Source organism: Ruditapes philippinarum, unplaced genomic scaffold (genome assembly GCF_026571515.1).
Source record: "Ruditapes philippinarum isolate M1 unplaced genomic scaffold, ASM2657151v2 ctg1726_1_1_1_1, whole genome shotgun sequence".
Lineage (NCBI taxonomy): Eukaryota > Metazoa > Mollusca > Bivalvia > Venerida > Veneridae > Ruditapes > Ruditapes philippinarum.
In genome coordinates this window covers 235,865-257,705 of record NW_026860036.1, presented here as the reverse complement: position 1 = coordinate 257,705, position 21,841 = coordinate 235,865, and the positions used below count along the sequence as shown (strand labels likewise).

The 21,841-nt window shown below is 39.3% G+C and overlaps 1 protein-coding gene across 2 annotated transcripts; it reads left to right on the top strand.

The window, feature by feature from the left end:
• Positions 1 to 221: 221 nt before the first annotated feature.
• Positions 222 to 20,700, top strand: LOC132758665 (probable methyltransferase-like protein 24). Of its 2 annotated transcripts, XM_060750353.1 has the most exons (8): positions 222 to 316; positions 1,279 to 1,393; positions 2,645 to 2,786; positions 3,738 to 3,866; positions 4,901 to 4,975; positions 5,296 to 5,370; positions 5,584 to 5,722; positions 20,267 to 20,700. In XM_060750353.1, the coding sequence occupies exons 2-8, from the start codon at positions 1,294 to 1,296 to the stop codon at positions 20,561 to 20,563; spliced, it is 957 nt and encodes a 318-aa protein (XP_060606336.1). In that variant the 5' UTR covers positions 222 to 316; positions 1,279 to 1,293; the 3' UTR covers positions 20,564 to 20,700. The 2 variants fall into 2 exon arrangements, with proteins under 2 accessions (XP_060606336.1, XP_060606337.1); XM_060750354.1 differs by lacking the exon at positions 4,901 to 4,975.
• The last annotated feature ends 1,141 nt before the right edge of the window (positions 20,701 to 21,841 follow it).

Below are 21,841 nucleotides of genomic sequence, written 5' to 3'. Positions count from 1 at the left end.
ATTATTATTATTATTCTTATTATTATTATTATTATCATGTAACTTTCGAAACGATAATGCAAAAAAGTGTTTTGTTTTTGCCTTCATTTAAATCAAAATACATTTAAGATGAATGTTTCAGATGTAATATAAACATCTATAATTGATAAAACACTGTAATGAGTTAGAATATACATATCTACCCGTATTACTGATATGTAGGTAACCGGACATTGCAAGTTTAACTGTCAATCATTACAAGTATGTGACGTTTGACCTCAGGGCTTCATATACAGTTATTTTTATTTTACACTTCGGAGGGTGGATATCAGATGAGGTTTGTATTTTACTAATTAAATAATTTTGATTTTATATAATTTTATATGTTTACATTTAACACTCCAATTGAGTACTTTCTCTTCAACGGTCCTCAATATTTTGAAATGTTCGTTTACGACGTGTTATCGATGATTTGAAGAACTTATTAATATACAGTTTTGAACTCTCAATTGTAGTTATCCTCTTAGTAAATTTGTGCGTTTTTTATTGTAAGCTTTTTATTTATTATAAACACTCGTCTTACATATGTTATGTGATTGCGTTGTATTTATGCATGTTAACAAGACAATGTACATTTGTATAAGTCTAGTAATAAAAGTTCTTTATATTCTGTTTTAATAGAATATGATAAAAAAAATTCTTGGACTTTCCCAGTACTTGTGAAGTGTGTAATCACGTTTATCTTACTTTCAATCTTACAACTGTTCTTTTACAGCGATTTATTATTATTCTAAATATAATTTGTACATTATTTGTACATTTATAACTTTGTAATATGAGTTTATCGACTTAAGTTCTATTCTTTCTATTCACAGGTTTATGTAAGCCGAAATATATTGAATCTTAAATATAAAGAATAGATTACATATACTTACCTGAACGCAATACATGTATTTGATTTTTTTTTTGTATCACTTACTTCCTTGTTGTTGTTGTAGTTGTTGTTATTGTTGTTGTTGTTTATGATCATTTTTGGTATTTTTATAATGACACATTATAAATAAGGTTTAGCGAAACTAACGTTAGAGAAATTGATATTTAAGGGGTGAAATCGTTGTTTAAAAATTGAAAGTGATGTTCACGAAAGTTATGTTTAAGAAAGTAAAACTGTTTTTGAAGAAAGTAAAAATTTACGTTAAAATGTACACCTTTTATTAAAGGAAATGAAACATTAATTTTCGCAGCGAAATTAAAACGAATTGAAGAATTTAAATATCCATATAACTGATATATTTTCAGACAAACTGCCAGATAATGTACAAAATAGAACGAAGTTTTTCAACTTGCAGTATAAGGAAATGTTTCTCCACGAGTATCTTCCAAGCCTTTGTCATCTTGATATTCATGTGTATTTGTGAGTATTTACAATTGTTTGCATATTAACTACTATACACCAACAAGTATATACCATTGACATACAAAAAACGCCCGTCTTTTTTCAGTCCAGTTGTGGTGAACATTTACATTAGTATCCCTATCTTTCGATTTTTTGCTGATCTGTGAGCTTTGCATATGACCTTCTGACAGGGACCTGAATTTTTCAAGCATATAATGAAATAACCAAATACATGTAGGAGTTTTGCTGCCGACAAGTTAACCTTTGATTTCTTAATATGACCTTAACGTTTGACATAGATACATTTAGCCGGATTCATAAAAGCCCTGGTTAATGTGCGCGACAGTACGCCTCATGATTCCGAGCAATTCTTTAAGTAATGAAAAAATGCATCCATGCATACAGGAGATATGCACATGAAAAAGTCTGGAGATATTGTTTCTAGTGTCCTTGACTCCATACACTAGTTTAGACTTGGATTATGCTGGTAACACTTAGTCTCATGATTGTGAACATTTGTAATATAATGTCTCAATTCAAGGCATCTTCCTTGTCCGTACACTCATTTTCATATTTTTATCCGACATATGACCTCTACATATGAACTTGACCTTGGTCTCAGGGATCTGAATATAATAAGTGAATATTTGTGACGAGTTATACCCGAGTAATGTTATACGAGCTATACTAAAAACATTGCACATAATGTGAGACCTTGATATTTGTACTAGAGACTTGATACATGCTTGAAAAACTGCGTCATGGTGGAAAACATTTGTATAAAGTAATAGAAGAATCACTTCATGCATATAGAAGATATGTCCCGGAATAAAATGGACTAAGCTCGTCCGCGTGCCTGCCAGATGCGACTCGATTTCATTCTTGATGTTTTTCTTTATTTCTTCTTTTTATCTCCAAACGGGCGGATATACATCAACGTAATGACATTTTGGCATATAATTACTTATATAATCAAAACAGCTACCAAAGTTGGAAAGGTGCACATTAATTGTCATAGCATAAATAATGATTCCTATTATTACTATGCATATATTTACACGTTCTGTTGTCGAATAATAATATATCATTCATTAAAAGTCTAGGTTTGCTGTAAATGCTATCCAAACATAGCTAAATGAGACATTGACATGGCTGCACATATTGTACCTAGTAAAGATAAAATAAACCAAAATATCAGCAAAATAGTTGAATGTGTTTGCCATGTTAACATTCCTGTTTAAGCTGATTTTACTCTATTTTGCTTTACAGTGTATACACTTAGCCTTGTGTCCATGAGAGTTGGCACCGGTGACGTCATAACAGTTGGACCATACAGTGATCAGTTTTTGATACCAGACGACCAACAACTTGAGCGGTTATCGGATAGCCAGCTTGTGGACATTTTCACAAAGTAGGTTTTTGATAAGTTTATTTAAAAGACAGAACAAATATACCAGACTTAATTATAAAAATAACAAATGTAATCATTTTTGAAGAAACTATTAACTGGTGATCGATGTTCAACATGCCTTTCACCATTAACCTGTTCGTAACAAAAGGGTCAACCTTGTACCTAGTATACAGCCAAGCATTTGGCCTGCATTTCAGGACAGTCTGACCAGGGACAGGGTCTATTTATGTCGGTAGCTCACTTTGGTATTTCAACATTGAAATATCTTAAAGGACTTCACTGATGTTTTTGACATGACGGAACAGGAACTATTTTTTCTGAATTAATGTTCAAAACCTTGTGTGCAAAATTTCTGATCATTCACTCACTACACTTTTCCAGAATAATTATTCTTATTGTGAAAATTGACCCAAAATTGAAAAGCGTTACAACGCTTTTCACTCAAATCGGGCAATGAATAGCACAAAACTATGATGTTCAATTTATTTCTGTGTGTATTTCTAAATTATCATTTGCATGCATTCCCCCAACTGATTAATATAACAAATTGATTTTTTATGCTATTTATAAGCTTTTGGACCTCAGAGGAGTTCTTTTAAGAGTCGGAATGGCTGTTCAGAATTTATGGCATAGCAAATACATTACCCAACATTCAGAAATTGAACCTATTACTTGTAGCAGTATATTAAATACTAATAATCTTTTCTCTCAAAACGAGTTTCTTTGATTCTTTCATAGTGATTTTTCTGCTTATAGATCTTTTAAATAACAAGAAATGTCTTAAGAACTCCGTAAAGAGACGTTTCAGTCCTTCTTATAGTACAGGACAAAAGGTTTAGACCGCTCGGTCGACACTTTTACGCAGCTAGGCCGCCGACTTCACACATATATAAAGTTAATTTAGTTCTTAATATTCATGTTCAGGTATGATATGTATTCTTTATACACTAGGTACATCAACTCGTTCCAAATTATGTGCAGGAATCACAAGAGGACAGGGGTAATAACTGACGGGGGTAAGGAAGTATGCGTTGACGAAATTATCCGCCCGAGATCACCGTGCCTCGTTTATTCGTTCGGGTAAAACATCAACATTTTTCTTTCCTTTTAAAAAAACATCTTTCCGATTGTTACAATTTTACATGATGTCACTCCATACCGTTTAAATAAGACGGAAACCAAAAACTGTTAAATTTTTCAACAAATTTACAGCGCCATAGATCCAATGATTATTTTATTTTGACGAATTGACAAAAAGTGAGAGAAAAAAGTTTTTTCCTGCTGTGGTCATTCATGGACTTAAATCTGTGAATTCGTAATTTTTAGCTTGAACGTCTTCCAAGATAAAATCTAGAACTGTTTTATGAAGTGACAAAGTGAATTTCGATAATTGCACATATTCGAAATTTTCGAATACTGGAAAACAGTATGTAAACCAAATACATGTATTATACAAAGAGACCGTTTCCAAGATATTGGTCTACATATGCAAATATCAGCCTTGCGGTTGCATCGTTGTACTTTCATTTGCATATTTATCTTGATGTGTGTAGAAACCTCAATATCACTTCCGCTTCTGCGAAACATGTAAATCGAACTGGTAACAAAATGCACATTCTTGATGATTTTTTGGCAATTCCTAGACAATGCTTAGAGCATCAAACATTTATCAGTTACTTTTTTAGACAGAAAATGTTATACTTTTCAGTGAACTTAAAAGAAAATTACAAATAATAAATAATACAATTTGCATACATAATTCATTCGATTTGCATCTTTTGCAGAAGTCCTTATATACTGAATAAAAATAAATGTGAATAAAAATTTTTGCAGTTAAATAAGGCCTAATGCTTTTGTGATTTATTCCAACCAGGGGAATAACAGTGTCCTGATAAATAAAATTTTGCTTTGAATAAGTTCTCAGAAAGAAGTAATCAAACTTTCATTCAACTTTCATCACCGGAAGTTGTCTGCTCTATACAATATTTACAAGTACACTTTAAGCAATTTTACCACTCATATGATATAAAAGAAAGGCATTTTAAAAATATCAAAATTTTATTTTCAAATAAATTTAAAATACAAGTACATCCGGTTCGATTTACATTTTCTAGAAGATGGAAGGATGAAAAGAAGTACATACATGCTGCATTAGACGGAAAAACAATAAAAATCGAAGTCAAGAAAGAGTGAGCAGAATTTCGTTCTTCTACACACTTTGTTTACCCAATATTTTCATAACTTTTCTTTGGCCATATATATCGTAAATATATTTTTGTTCACATAGATGAGATCTGTCTAACAGTCACAATCATTAACAATTAAATGTGTTTGGGGCCATCAATCTAAATATCAAATAATTGAACAGAAGATTTATTGACACGAAGTTTAAACAAAGTTGGATATCTCTCTCCATGTTAACATTGTACATGGATTTATATATTATAAAAGTAAAGTCATATAATTATAATTATTGTTACTTTTTTAGAATTTTATTTTTATTTTTCAGTTCAAACAACCAGTTTGACTTTGAGGATAAAGTAATCAAACAATTTGGGTGTGAAGTTTTAACCTTTGACCCAACGTAAGTTAATTTTTTTATTATCTTTTTTAATTAATTTATACATATAGGGTTATTTAGATATATGCTTGACTGTATTTTGCCTAAAATTTCAGCTATATTATTTGTTATAAAGATTTTTAAAGGTTATATGACCCTGTACAAACGGTTGTTTCTATTACTTAGTATATGTATATTAACGATTCCCTGCTGTATTTTATGGTTTTATATCTATAGGATGGAGTCATTGGATAAAAAAGATATGAGAATTCCACGTGGTTGCAAGTTCTATGAGAAAGGATTGGAAGGTGTTAATATGCCGGAGAAAAACCTGTTCACACTTGGAACAATTCTACAAGAATATGGACACTCTACGGTAAAAAGTTTTAAAGTTTTTAATGATTTTAACGAAATCTATAGGCTAAATTTTCATTCCTACCAATTGTATTTTTAGCTTGTAGTGGTTTTCTTTATTTTTCTGCTGATTACACCATAAAATATCTTAATTAGCGCTAAAATGTACTTATTTTTAAAGGAACAATATGCCTAAGAAACGATGTGCGTGAAGTTAGCCAGACAGCCGGAACAGCCGGAGCAGCCGGAACATATTTTCGTTTAATCCGGTTGTTCCGGCTACTCCGGCTAGCCGGAATCCGGTTCTGGCTGAACAGGCTAGCCAGAAATGATACAGTAAAACCTGTGCAAAAGACCATTCATTTATTTCATGATGTATTTTCAAATTCCTAATCACATCGATATCTGGTTCTTCAGGCTAGCCAGAATAACCGATATCAAGTGTACTTCAGATGAAAAAAATCAGATATATTCCTAAAAAATGAGCGTCTTCCATTCTTCCATGGTGTGTCCGGGTGTCCGCGGGTATAGGTGTGTCCGTCGGGAATACTCTGGTATTTTGCCGACGGTGAGCCGAAAATCGTACTATACAGGTCATATCTGGCCAATTCCGGCTGGCCCCTGTGGGGACCAGACTCAATTCCGCAGAACCGCATATGGTGGGATGGTTAGGGGGTCTGACCGGGTGTCCGCGGGTATAGGTGTGTCCGTCGGGAATACTCTGGTATTTTGCCGACGGTGAGCCGAAAATCGTACTATACAGCTCATATCTGGCTGATTCAGGCTGGCCCCTGTGGGGCCGTAGAACAGCATATGGTGGGATGGTTAGGGGGTCTGACCGGGTGTCCGCGGGTATAGGTGTGTCCGTCGGGAATACTCTGGTATTTTGCCGACGGTGAGCCGAAAATCGTACTATACAGGTCATATCTGGCCAATTCCGGCTGGCCCCTGTGGGGACCAGACTCAATTCCGCAGAACCGCATATGGTGGGATGGTTAGGGGGTCTGACCGGGTGTCCGCGGGTATAGGTGTGTCCGTCGGGAATACTCTGGTATTTTGCCGACGGTGAGCCGAAAATCGTACTATACAGGTCATATCTGGCCAATTCCGGCTGGCCCCTGTGGGGACCAGACTCAATTCCGCAGAACCGCATATGGTGGGATGGTTAGGGGGTCTGACCGGGTGTCCGCGGGTATAGGTGTGTCCGTCGGGAATACTCTGGTATTTTGCCGACGGTGAGCCGAAAATCGTACTATACAGGTCATATCTGGCCAATTCCGGCTGGCCCCTGTGGGGACCAGACTCAATTCCGCAGAACCGCATATGGTGGGATGGTTAGGGGGTCTGACCGGGTGTCCGCGGGTATAGGTGTGTCCGTCGGGAATACTCTGGTATTTTGCCGACGGTGAGCCGAAAATCGTACTATACAGGTCATATCTGGCCAATTCCGGCTGGCCCCTGTGGGGACCAGACTCAATTCCGCAGAACCGCATATGGTGGGATGGTTAGGGGGTCTGACCGGGTGTCCGCGGGTATAGGTGTGTCCGTCGGGAATACTCTGGTATTTTGCCGACGGTGAGCCGAAAATCGTACTATACAGGTCATATCTGGCCAATTCCGGCTGGCCCCTGTGGGGACCAGACTCAATTCCGCAGAACCGCATATGGTGGGATGGTTAGGGGGTCTGACCGGGTGTCCGCGGGTATAGGTGTGTCCGTCGGGAATACTCTGGTATTTTGCCGACGGTGAGCCGAAAATCGTACTATACAGGTCATATCTGGCCAATTCCGGCTGGCCCCTGTGGGGACCAGACTCAATTCCGCAGAACCGCATATGGTGGGATGGTTAGGGGGTCTGACCGGGTGTCCGCGGGTATAGGTGTGTCCGTCGGGAATACTCTGGTATTTTGCCGACGGTGAGCCGAAAATCGTACTATACAGGTCATATCTGGCCAATTCCGGCTGGCCCCTGTGGGGACCAGACTCAATTCCGCAGAACCGCATATGGTGGGATGGTTAGGGGGTCTGACCGGGTGTCCGCGGGTATAGGTGTGTCCGTCGGGAATACTCTGGTATTTTGCCGACGGTGAGCCGAAAATCGTACTATACAGGTCATATCTGGCCAATTCCGGCTGGCCCCTGTGGGGACCAGACTCAATTCCGCAGAACCGCATATGGTGGGATGGTTAGGGGGTCTGACCGGGTGTCCGCGGGTATAGGTGTGTCCGTCGGGAATACTCTGGTATTTTGCCGACGGTGAGCCGAAAATCGTACTATACAGGTCATATCTGGCCAATTCCGGCTGGCCCCTGTGGGGACCAGACTCAATTCCGCAGAACCGCATATGGTGGGATGGTTAGGGGGTCTGACCGGGTGTCCGCGGGTATAGGTGTGTCCGTCGGGAATACTCTGGTATTTTGCCGACGGTGAGCCGAAAATCGTACTATACAGGTCATATCTGGCCAATTCCGGCTGGCCCCTGTGGGGACCAGACTCAATTCCGCAGAACCGCATATGGTGGGATGGTTAGGGGGTCTGACCGGGTGTCCGCGGGTATAGGTGTGTCCGTCGGGAATACTCTGGTATTTTGCCGACGGTGAGCCGAAAATCGTACTATACAGGTCATATCTGGCCAATTCCGGCTGGCCCCTGGGGGACCAGACTCAATTCCGCAGAACCGCATATGGTGGGATGGTTAGGGGGTCTGACCGGGTGTCCGCGGGTATAGGTGTGTCCGTCGGGAATACTCTGGTATTTTGCCGACGGTGAGCCGAAAATCGTACTATACAGGTCATATCTGGCCAATTCCGGCTGGCCCCTGTGGGGACCAGACTCAATTCCGCAGAACCGCATATGGTGGGATGGTTAGGGGGTCTGACCGGGTGTCCGCGGGTATAGGTGTGTCCGTCGGGAATACTCTGGTATTTTGCCGACGGTGAGCCGAAAATCGTACTATACAGGTCATATCTGGCCAATTCCGGCTGGCCCCTGTGGGGACCAGACTCAATTCCGCAGAACCGCATATGGTGGGATGGTTAGGGGGTCTGACCGGGTGTCCGCGGGTATAGGTGTGTCCGTCGGGAATACTCTGGTATTTTGCCGACGGTGAGCCGAAAATCGTACTATACAGGTCATATCTGGCCAATTCCGGCTGGCCCCTGTGGGGACCAGACTCAATTCCGCAGAACCGCATATGGTGGGATGGTTAGGGGGTCTGACCGGGTGTCCGCGGGTATAGGTGTGTCCGTCGGGAATACTCTGGTATTTTGCCGACGGTGAGCCGAAAATCGTACTATACAGGTCATATCTGGCCAATTCCGGCTGGCCCCTGTGGGGACCAGACTCAATTCCGCAGAACCGCATATGGTGGGATGGTTAGGGGGTCTGACCGGGTGTCCGCGGGTATAGGTGTGTCCGTCGGGAATACTCTGGTATTTTGCCGACGGTGAGCCGAAAATCGTACTATACAGGTCATATCTGGCCAATTCCGGCTGGCCCCTGTGGGGACCAGACTCAATTCCGCAGAACCGCATATGGTGGGATGGTTAGGGGGTCTGACCGGGTGTCCGCGGGTATAGGTGTGTCCGTCGGGAATACTCTGGTATTTTGCCGACGGTGAGCCGAAAATCGTACTATACAGGTCATATCTGGCCAATTCCGGCTGGCCCCTGTGGGGACCAGACTCAATTCCGCAGAACCGCATATGGTGGGATGGTTAGGGGGTCTGACCGGGTGTCCGCGGGTATAGGTGTGTCCGTCGGGAATACTCTGGTATTTTGCCGACGGTGAGCCGAAAATCGTACTATACAGGTCATATCTGGCCAATTCCGGCTGGCCCCTGTGGGGACCAGACTCAATTCCGCAGAACCGCATATGGTGGGATGGTTAGGGGGTCTGACCGGGTGTCCGCGGGTATAGGTGTGTCCGTCGGGAATACCTTGGTATTTTGCCGACGGTGAGCCGAAAATCGTACTATACAGGTCATATCTGGCCAATTCCGGCTGGCCCCTGTGGGGACCAGACTCAATTCCGCAGAACCGCATATGGTGGGATGGTTAGGGGGTCTGACCGGGTGTCCGCGGGTATAGGTGTGTCCGTCGGGAATACTCTGGTATTTTGCCGACGGTGAGCCGAAAATCGTACTATACAGGTCATATCTGGCCAATTCCGGCTGGCCCCTGTGGGGACCAGACTCAATTCCGCAGAACCGCATATGGTGGGATGGTTAGGGGGTCTGACCGGGTGTCCGCGGGTATAGGTGTGTCCGTCGGGAATACTCTGGTATTTTGCCGACGGTGAGCCGAAAATCGTACTATACAGGTCATATCTGGCCAATTCCGGCTGGCCCCTGTGGGGACCAGACTCAATTCCGCAGAACCGCATATGGTGGGATGGTTAGGGGGTCTGACCGGGTGTCCGCGGGTATAGGTGTGTCCGTCGGGAATACTCTGGTATTTTGCCGACGGTGAGCCGAAAATCGTACTATACAGGTCATATCTGGCCAATTCCGGCTGGCCCCTGTGGGGACCAGACTCAATTCCGCAGAACCGCATATGGTGGGATGGTTAGGGGGTCTGACCGGGTGTCCGCGGGTATAGGTGTGTCCGTCGGGAATACTCTGGTATTTTGCCGACGGTGAGCCGAAAATCGTACTATACAGGTCATATCTGGCCAATTCCGGCTGGCCCCTGTGGGGACCAGACTCAATTCCGCAGAACCGCATATGGTGGGATGGTTAGGGGGTCTGACCGGGTGTCCGCGGGTATAGGTGTGTCCGTCGGGAATACTCTGGTATTTTGCCGACGGTGAGCCGAAAATCGTACTATACAGGTCATATCTGGCCAATTCCGGCTGGCCCCTGTGGGGACCAGACTCAATTCCGCAGAACCGCATATGGTGGGATGGTTAGGGGGTCTGACCGGGTGTCCGCGGGTATAGGTGTGTCCGTCGGGAATACTCTGGTATTTTGCCGACGGTGAGCCGAAAATCGTACTATACAGGTCATATCTGGCCAATTCCGGCTGGCCCCTGTGGGGACCAGACTCAATTCCGCAGAACCGCATATGGTGGGATGGTTAGGGGGTCTGACCGGGTGTCCGCGGGTATAGGTGTGTCCGTCGGGAATACTCTGGTATTTTGCCGACGGTGAGCCGAAAATCGTACTATACAGGTCATATCTGGCCAATTCCGGCTGGCCCCTGTGGGGACCAGACTCAATTCCGCAGAACCGCATATGGTGGGATGGTTAGGGGGTCTGACCGGGTGTCCGCGGGTATAGGTGTGTCCGTCGGGAATACTCTGGTATTTTGCCGACGGTGAGCCGAAAATCGTACTATACAGGTCATATCTGGCCAATTCCGGCTGGCCCCTGTGGGGACCAGACTCAATTCCGCAGAACCGCATATGGTGGGATGGTTAGGGGGTCTGACCGGGTGTCCGCGGGTATAGGTGTGTCCGTCGGGAATACTCTGGTATTTTGCCGACGGTGAGCCGAAAATCGTACTATACAGGTCATATCTGGCCAATTCCGGCTGGCCCCTGTGGGGACCAGACTCAATTCCGCAGAACCGCATATGGTGGGATGGTTAGGGGGTCTGACCGGGTGTCCGCGGGTATAGGTGTGTCCGTCGGGAATACTCTGGTATTTTGCCGACGGTGAGCCGAAAATCGTACTATACAGGTCATATCTGGCCAATTCCGGCTGGCCCCTGTGGGGACCAGACTCAATTCCGCAGAACCGCATATGGTGGGATGGTTAGGGGGTCTGACCGGGTGTCCGCGGGTATAGGTGTGTCCGTCGGGAATACTCTGGTATTTTGCCGACGGTGAGCCGAAAATCGTACTATACAGGTCATATCTGGCCAATTCCGGCTGGCCCCTGTGGGGACCAGACTCAATTCCGCAGAACCGCATATGGTGGGATGGTTAGGGGGTCTGACCGGGTGTCCGCGGGTATAGGTGTGTCCGTCGGGAATACTCTGGTATTTTGCCGACGGTGAGCCGAAAATCGTACTATACAGGTCATATCTGGCCAATTCCGGCTGGCCCCTGTGGGGACCAGACTCAATTCCGCAGAACCGCATATGGTGGGATGGTTAGGGGGTCTGACCGGGTGTCCGCGGGTATAGGTGTGTCCGTCGGGAATACTCTGGTATTTTGCCGACGGTGAGCCGAAAATCGTACTATACAGGTCATATCTGGCCAATTCCGGCTGGCCCCTGTGGGGACCAGACTCAATTCCGCAGAACCGCATATGGTGGGATGGTTAGGGGGTCTGACCGGGTGTCCGCGGGTATAGGTGTGTCCGTCGGGAATACTCTGGTATTTTGCCGACGGTGAGCCGAAAATCGTACTATACAGGTCATATCTGGCCAATTCCGGCTGGCCCCTGTGGGGACCAGACTCAATTCCGCAGAACCGCATATGGTGGGATGGTTAGGGGGTCTGACCGGGTGTCCGCGGGTATAGGTGTGTCCGTCGGGAATACTCGGGTATCCTGCCTCTTTATATACTAATATTTTTTCATTACTGTTATGTTTCTTCCTTTTATCATTTTTGTTTAATTGTGAAAATTTGACCTTGATTAAATAGAAATTTCCTTAAACAGGAGGTAACGACATATTGGAAATAATATTATTATGATGAGTTTTACCGCGTTTTTTTTCCAATCATTTGAAACGCGATTCTAAGCACCGAAACTTGAAATATATCACATTTCGATATTTAGAAGCTTAACTTTCTGATATAATGTCAAATGTGATTTTTATTTGTAAATTTGACCCTGGCCAGTTCGAAACTAATACTCTAAAACTAAATTAAAACTGAATTACAAATGGTGATAATATTTAAAGGGAGACGACTCTGTCAATTAGATACATCAAAGCTGAGCATTACGCGGTTGTTCATGGTTGAATAGAGCATTCATCATGCCCATACATTAACGATGAATCAAATAGAACAATGTTTGATGAAACCAGGCAACTCTCTAGAATATTTTCATATTTATATTGTCCCTGTTCAAACTGCCGTGCTATCCGAAGCAAAGTCTACTTCATACAGTAGACTCTCTGTTCTTAAGACCATCCCGGAATTAAGACCATTCCGCTATTAGACCATTTAATAAAAGAACGGTATTTTCTGTTCTTTATGTCAATGGTTACATGATTTATAATAAAGACCACCCTGCTTATCCACTTTAAAAACCACCAGATTCAGTCCCAAAACCCTTATTTTAATCTTTTTTAAACCCACTACTGATGTTAAACTCAACGGGCGTTATATAAACACGGACTCCTTTACATTTTTTAACCGTAATTCAAGCAGTACAATCGACTATCTTTTGTTGAAAGAGTTTCACGCACTTAATTCTTTTGAAATATTTCCTTTCAACACATTTAGCGACCACGCAGCGTTGTCGTTTAATATAACTGGAATTGAGCTATGTCGTACAGATACAGATGTACATTCTTCCGAATCACATATTTACTATAAATGGGAAGCTGATAAAAAGGCATCATTTAGAAGCAATATTATTGGAAATTTAAATATTTTCAATAATACTGTTTTTGATGACACTCTTGACGTAGATTCAGCAGTAACGCAGTTCTCGCGAGCTATTTTTGACGCGGCGGATTCATTATTTAAAAAAGAATATAAGGGTAATTCAAATATTAGGAACAAGCCGCGTGATAATAGTTCTCCATGGTTCGATGATGAATGTTTAATGCTTAAAACTGAATATAAAAATACGCTAATTTTATTTAATAACTGCAAGTCTGATTATAATAGAGCGCAGTTGTGCGACGCAAGGAAGCGTTTCAAATATATTTCACGCAAAAAGAAACGTGCACATAAAATAAAGAAATCAAGGGAATTGACCGATCTAAAAAATAAAAAGTCTCGTGACTTCTGGAAACATTTTAAGGCAAAATATAATAATTCAAATGGTAATATATCGCCGGATGAGTTTAAGACATATTTCTCTGAATTATTTAGTGATATTAGGACAACTTCCATTGATAATGTTGAAACTTTCAACGAAACTTCTGATTTTAATGTGAATGATTCAACATTCAGTGAACTTAATGGCCCTATATCGTTACAAGAGGTTATTACAGCAGTAAAAAGTCTTAAGCGCAACAAATCATCGTGTCCTAGTGATCACTTAATTAACGAATTTTAATAGAAACAATTGATATACTTGGTAGCCATATTACTGATTTATTCAACAAAGTGTTCAATTCTGGACAATTCCCAGAATCCTGGTCTCAAGGATTTATAGTGCCTATCTTTAAAAAGGGGGATAAAAATTTGCCAAATAATTATCGTGGGATCACTTTATTAAGCAATTTGGGAAAATTATATACAAGTATACTGACAGGTAGAATTGAAAAATGGTTCGAAAAAAAAAAATTTTATTTCAGACGCTCAGTTTGGTTTTAGAAAGGGTAGGAGTACGGTTGATGCGGCCTTTGTATTACATAACTTAATAGAACACGTTTTATCACAAAAGTTGAGACTGCACTGCGCATTCATTGATCTGCAGAAAGCCTTCGACTCCGCCTACCGCAATGCACTGTGGTTCAAACTTTTCAATATGGGCATCGATGGCAAAATTCTACAAACGTTTAGGGCAATGTATGCTGTAGTAAAATCATGCGTTAAAAATTGTAATAAGTACTCAGACTTCTTCGAAATATCAATCGGTCTAAGACAAGGTCTTAATAATTCTCCTGCCTTGTTCGCGTTATTTCTAGAGGATTTAGAACTATTTTTGCAAGATTCGAACAAGTCTGGTTTAACAATGTCTGATATTTGTGTAATATTACTAATGTTTGCAGACGATATGGTTTTAATTGGTAATTCTGTTCAGGACTTACAGACTAGTTTAAACAAATTATATGATTATTGCAATTACTGGGGACTTCAAGTTAATATAGAAATCAAAGCACAGAAGGCGCTGAATTTGTTTGGGTCTCAGAATGTCAGAAAGGTGAAGGTTGTGAGATTATAAACCAATTTGATTTGTATAGTGCCACCAATGCTTTCCAGTGTTTTAACTGTAGTAAATTGGCTATAAGACTAATTGCAAGACTGATAGTCAATTTAATGATTATTTGACTTAAAAAAAAAATAGTTGCCTCAACTGGGATTTGAACTTGATACCTCTCAATTCATAAGCGAGCGTGCAAACGCTCGGCCACGGTGAAGTTGTACATGTATGTGTGAAGTCAACCATATTATTCTAAATTAGGGTTTGTAACTTATTATTTCGACGCTAAACACAGATGTAAATAATCATGGAGCTTACTGTAAGCATGTATATCTATAAAGAATGAAACAATATTAGAAATTTTCGACCATTCGGGAACTACTTTGCTTGAAAATTAATGCGCCTGTCATTTGACAATCTTTACGCATTGATCTCCCTTGAATTTTTCGGCGTTAGTGTACATATAAAGGGAAGTAACTGCTGCAAAAAAGTGGACTACTTAAGGCATTTGCAATTAACAGCATAAGGCTCTGAAATTTCGCTACCATTATTTGTTTGGTCTGACGACCCAAACAAATAAAAGCCAAAGTCGTAGTGTTCCGTAAAAGGGGTCCTGTTAAGCAAGAAGAGCGCTGGTATTATAACAACCAACCTCTTGAAGTAGTAAATGATTTTAATTACTTGGGGGTCGTGTTTAATTATACCGGTTCATTCGCTTTGCATAATCAGTACGTTATTGGAAAGGCGATTAAAGCTTCAAACATACTTTTAAACAATATCAATAAATATGAATTAAACCCATCGTTAACTATGAAATTTTTTGATGCATTTGTCGGTGCGATCTTAAACTATGCCTGTCCGATTTGGGGTTTCTCGAAAACAAAGGAAATAGAACGCGTGCACTTGAGGTTTTGCAAGTCAATCTTGGGAGTCAAACAAAGTACTAGTAATGCAGCCGTATATGGGGAACTAGCGCGGTATCCGCTGCATATTACAAGATATTATCAGATTATTAAGTATTGGTTACAAATTCTAACGACAGATAACATTATAATTAAACGTGTATATGACGAATCGTTGAAAAGATGCCTAAATAGTAATACAGTAAGTTGGGCCGGTAGAGTTAAGATATTACTCGATCAGTATGGGTTTTCTGACGTTTGGGAAAATCAAGATAACGTAGATGCCAAACTCTTTTTACCTTTATTTAGACAACGGCTATTTGACTGTTACGTACAGAGCTGGCGAGCTGATTTGCAAGCAAATAATGTTCTGAACACTTTATATGTATACCTAAAAGATGAGTTCGTCACGAGTGACTATCTTAATGTAATAAACTCTAAGTATTTACGTCAGTCTTTGACAAGAATACGCATATCGGCACATAGGCCGCGCATTGAAACTGGTAGGCACGGTCGAAATCGCATAGAACGGTCCGAGCGAGTTTGTCAGCTTTGTGATTCTCAAGAAATTGAGGATGAATACCACTTCACTATAATTTGCAAAGCCTATGAAACCTTGCGTCATAAATACATTAAACAATATTTTTACAGGCGCCAAAATATGCACAAATTCATACTATTAGTATCTGCTAAAAATAAAGTTATCACCAGAAACCTGGCGAAATATATTTACCAAGCGAGTCGTATTCGCACAGAGCTGCTTTATACAATACAGTAATAATGCAGTTTTATTTTAAAGTTTGAATATATACGTTTCTAAAGTGATAAGCAATATCAACTATAAATCGTTGTGTTTTTTTTTTTTTTTTTTTTTTTTTTTTTTTTGTCACGGCCTGATCCGACAATATATCTGTGGTCGATGCTACAATAGTAATTTCCTATAGATTGTTGTCTTTTTCTCAATAAACACCAAAAGTAATATTTTTATGGCATACACATGCACAATGTTTACTTTACTTAATCATGTATAACTTTTGATTGAAAAACAGATGCTGAGGACATGTCCATATTATCAAGGACTATATGATATTCCGTTCGTTCTCCAATAGTACTTTTTATAAATTGTTTTTCTTTACTGCCAAAAATAATATTTGATGTAATCAGTTTAAAAGAAAAACTTCTAGAACAGGTGTTAATTTTATTCTAACTTGTATGATTGTTCAATTGATAGAAAGTATTTGTTCACTTTACTTAAGTTAATTTTCAAATTTGACTTTTCTTTTTCTAAGATGAATACTTAAGTACATATTTTCTAAGGTAATGTCTTAAGAACATACACATACTTATTTAGTCTCTAATAGATATAAACTTTACTTAAACATTATTGATTGCTAATACAGAATGTTAACATTGTCAATCATAGTGACCATATGCCATGTATTTTGTAAATGTATATTGTACAACGATGTACCATATGTTGTGTACAAGTTGAAAATAAAATCATTCTTCTTCTTCTTCTTCTTCTATGAAATAAGATGAGAAAGTAGATTTAAAAGTGGTTTAATGTTGCTTGAAGCATATCGATTTTTCGAAGAATTTATTTTTTTATTTGATGAATGAATTTTGTACATCATATAATAATTATTATTGAAATCAGGCTAAATAGAATTTGATATTTAGTTTCTTCAGAAATATGTTTTCTTCTCATCAGATGTAACATTATAAACTTTTTAATTTATTTGCAGGTTAAGATACATATGTTTTGTTCAAACAAATGACTAAAATAGACCATTGTCTAGTATGTAAGAAATGATAAGAATATTCACAATTAAGACCACCCCGCAATTAAGACCACTTTGGTCCAGTCCCGATGGTGGTATAAAGTATTAGCTTTTCTTCAGAAATTTGTTTAGCTCTTATCAGATTAAATATTATAACATACTTTAATATTGTATTTGTAGGTTATAAAGTCATGTTCCTAAAGTATTCAAGCAATGCTTAGAATATCCACAATTAAGACCAACCCTGAATTACGACCACTTTGGTTCAGTCACGATGTTTGTCTTAATTAAGGGTTTTTACCTTAGTTTATCTCCACCCCACCCCCTTTCTGTCCTCTTTATAACATCGTTTGAATTCTTCTTAATTCTGAAAAAAATCGATTTTGTATTCTTGATTTTTCCTTTTTAGTTTTTTCATGGTGCTCTTCACTTCGACGAAATTGTAACAAATAACTGAAAAATAGTTATTGAAAAATTACACAAATAACAAAGTACACGTTTAATATATGCCTGTAATGATTTTTATTGATCATATTAAAAAATGAAAATTAGCAATTAATTATAGGAAAAAAAGCTTAACAGAGAAGGTTAACAAGATCAGCTGAAAATATACAGAATAACATCGTGCATGTATTTGATTTCATTTTAAAAGTTTGTAACTTCATCTTACAGCAAGACTCATTATCACTGATATTCTTTACCTAAACATATACTGACTGTTAAATGTCAACACCCCGCCCTCTCCAGAATCTAATAAATAACAAGCCTTTGAATTTACAGACATTTACCATATACAGTTTCAGTTGGATGTCTTGATAGTGAATAACAGAAAATATGATTTACCACAATAAGTAAGTTGAGCATGCTATATAATTGTATAAAAATAATTGGGGCATTGACTGTGCTGATAGTTATTTGGCCACATACTTCTTTCATGTAAATGACTTAAAACATACCACTATCTAAAAAGAAATGTAGGATTCATCTAAAGTTGAAACCGTTAATTCACTTTACCTACACTCTACATCCGCAGAAAAACATTAAAAAACTATCATCAGAAATAACTCTTTGTTATTTTAAGGATAGCATGCATTTAAAATCATGAACTCGTGCAGTTGAAATCGTGAATTCACGAAGTTGAAGTTGTGAATTCCTGAAGTTTAAATCGTATTTTCCGTGATTTCCGTATGTTGAAAACGTTAACTCACAAAGTTGAATTCGTGAATTCACGAAGATATAATCGGAAATTCATGTAGTTGAAATGTCCCCACTGGTCTTTCGTACCTAAGAATAAAAGTTTATGGGTTTCTGTTGAACTGAACCTTGGGATCATAAGGAAATGGGGTCAGCCGGAAATGGCAAGATATGAGCTGAAATGACCATGTATTGTACGATTTTTGACTCAAAGTCGGCAAAATACCAGAGTCATCCTGACGGACACACCTATACCCGCGAACACACAGTAAGCCCTATAAAAACCCCGCATTCTGTGGAATTTGTTCTGGGTATCACAGGGGACATTTAAGGAAAATGTTAAAATATGAGCTAAAATGATCATTTATATTTTGATATTTGGCTAAACGTAGCAAAATACCAGAGTATTTTTGGCAGACACAAATAAACCAGCGAACACACGGTCCCCCTAACCATCCAAATATATGAGATTCTGCGAAACTGAGGCTGGACCTCACAGGGGTCAGCCGAAATAGGCGAGATATGAGTTGAAATGACCATTTATAGCACGATCTTCGGCTCAATGTCGGCAAAATGCTACAGCATTTCCGACGGACACACCTTTGCCAGCGGTCACACGGTTAAATTCTCTAACCTTCCCACCATCTGTGGTTCTGTGCAATTGAGACCGGGCCTCACAGGGGTCAGCCGGAAATGGCCAGATATGAGTTGAAATGACCATGTATAGTACGATTTTCGGCTCAACGTCGGCAAAATACCAAGTAGTCCCGACCGACACACCTTTGCCAGCGGACACACGGTTAAACTCCCTATGGCGTTCTGTGCAATTGAGGCCGGGCCTCAAAGGGGTCAGGCGGAAACGGCCATATATGAGTTGAAATTACCATGTAAAGTACGATTTTCGGCTCAACGTCGGCAAAATACCAAAGTATTCCCGACGGACACACCTTTGTCAGCGGACACGGTTATACTCCCTAACCACCCCACCATATGGGGTTCTGTGCAATTGAGGCTGAGCCTGACAGGGGTTAGCCGGAAATGGCCAGATATGAGTTGAAATGACCATGTATAGTTCGATTTTCGGCTCAACGTCGGCAAAATGCTACAGCATTCCCGACGGCGAACCTTTGCCAGCGGGCCCGTGGTCATACTTTGCACGACACAAATATTCAAAAAATTGTTCATGGATTATTTTTTCATCTTTAATTGCCTTTATTTTGGTTATTCTGGCCAGCCGGAATAGCCAGAGATCGAGGTGATAAATAATTTGAAACTACATTATGAAATTTACCAATTGTCTATTGCACAGGTTTTACTGTCTATTCTCTGGCTAGCCGATTCAGCCGGAAACGGATTCCGGCTAGCCGGAGTAGCCGGAACAGCCAGACGAGACAAAGTTTTGTTCCGGCTGTTCCGGCTGCTCCGGCTGTCTGGCTAACTTCACGAACATTAAGAAACGAGTAAATACTTTTTTTTAGAAAGAGCAAACATGAATTTTATAATGTTAGAGTAATGGTTTAAGAGCATGAGTATTGCCGGAAGAAAGTAGCTTTAATTGTGTAATACTTTGTCATTATATAGTATCAAAATGTAAACAAAGATTGTCCCGTAAATGCTCCGGTGGTTATTCTGAATTTGAATTTTACGACAACTTTTTTGAAGACTTTGAATAACCATCTTGTACATCATATCTTACAGAGGACGCTTGATTTATTAAAAGTTGACGTAGAAGGATCAGAGTGGTCTGCCTTTGAAGAAATGATGACGTCAGGAACGCTTGCAAATGTCCGCCAACTTCTCGTCGAATTTCATTTTGACAAGGAAATGAGATACGAAAAGATAAGACAGTTAAGGGTATTCAGAAAACTTTACGATTACGGTTTTAGATCATTTAGCAGGGAACGAAATCTAGGAGGAGCCAAATTCTTCAAAGACCTTGGTTATGCTGTGGTTTTTAACGTTGAAATCTCAATGGTTAATATAAGATTTCTGTGAAGCATGTAACGTTCCGAATATAATATTTATTTATAATTTATTTAAATGTTAGGTCTATCTTTATTTTATATATTTATATACTTGATAATTGTCTGTAGAATAAATATGATGTCAGAGTCTATGTTTCATTTTAAGATTTTATCCCTATAATTTGCAAAAAGGTACAATATTTTCTCACTATATATATTCGCACGGAATCAATAATAATTATTCAGATTTTGTTAGTGGTGGGGTGGGTAGATGATCTATCTTGTACAAGTAGTGTGTAAACATCAGAATATTCTGGTAGCAGAGGCTGATAGACTTATTAGTCATTATGTGCACAAAAATACATGTAACTATAAAAAAATTCTCTATTTGTGTCTTACCGTACCATTATAACAAAACGGAACGCTTCTTTATCATATAACTACAGTATTGGATACATAAACGATTACGTGTCCAATATTGAATAACTTCATACAACATAACATTATACACAATCTATTTTCTTCTTTACATTGATTAAATAACCATCAAATACGTTGCTAACGCAGGTTATCTGAATTATTTTTAGTAATTTAGGATGAATGACACAAATGTATACAAATACAATGTACAAACAATATCTCGATATATTCTTTATTTGTAACTTTTATACATTATACATGTAAAATGGCCAATCGTATCACCTCGGTTATAATACAGAATATATTTATCTTATTCTTTATAACAGTCTCATTTTAATATGATGAATATATACAATATTTCATTGTTAAAACATATTTAATGTATCAAAATACATAAAATAGCCATTCTATACATAGTTATGTCTGTTAATATCAGTATTACAAGTTTTATATAATACATAAAAAGCAAATTTATGAAAGAAATATCGGGGGTCACTATGCTTCTTATTAAGTTATTTACTCTTAAAAGTAAGTTTATTGTACTCTTTAGATTATTTTCAAAAGCAGAAATCTCAATGAAGCATAAGTATACGGTATATCAAGGCGTAAATATACTGACAGAAAGAAGTCATTCACTTGTGAAACTGGAGTGAAAGTGTGTTACCTAAAGTCCCTTGTTTAGCTTAGCATTCCTGTCAGTCTTTTTCAGTGCCTTCAGCACTTTGATCTTATTTGAGGTACAACTAAACCATATCATTTCCCCCGAAAAATCATTAAATTTTAAACAAGTTTCTTATAAAATATTTAAATGTTTAATAACATAAATAATGACCAAAGTACAGTTGAATTTGAGAATTTGATGTAATTTTCAGAAATAAGAGTGTTTCGA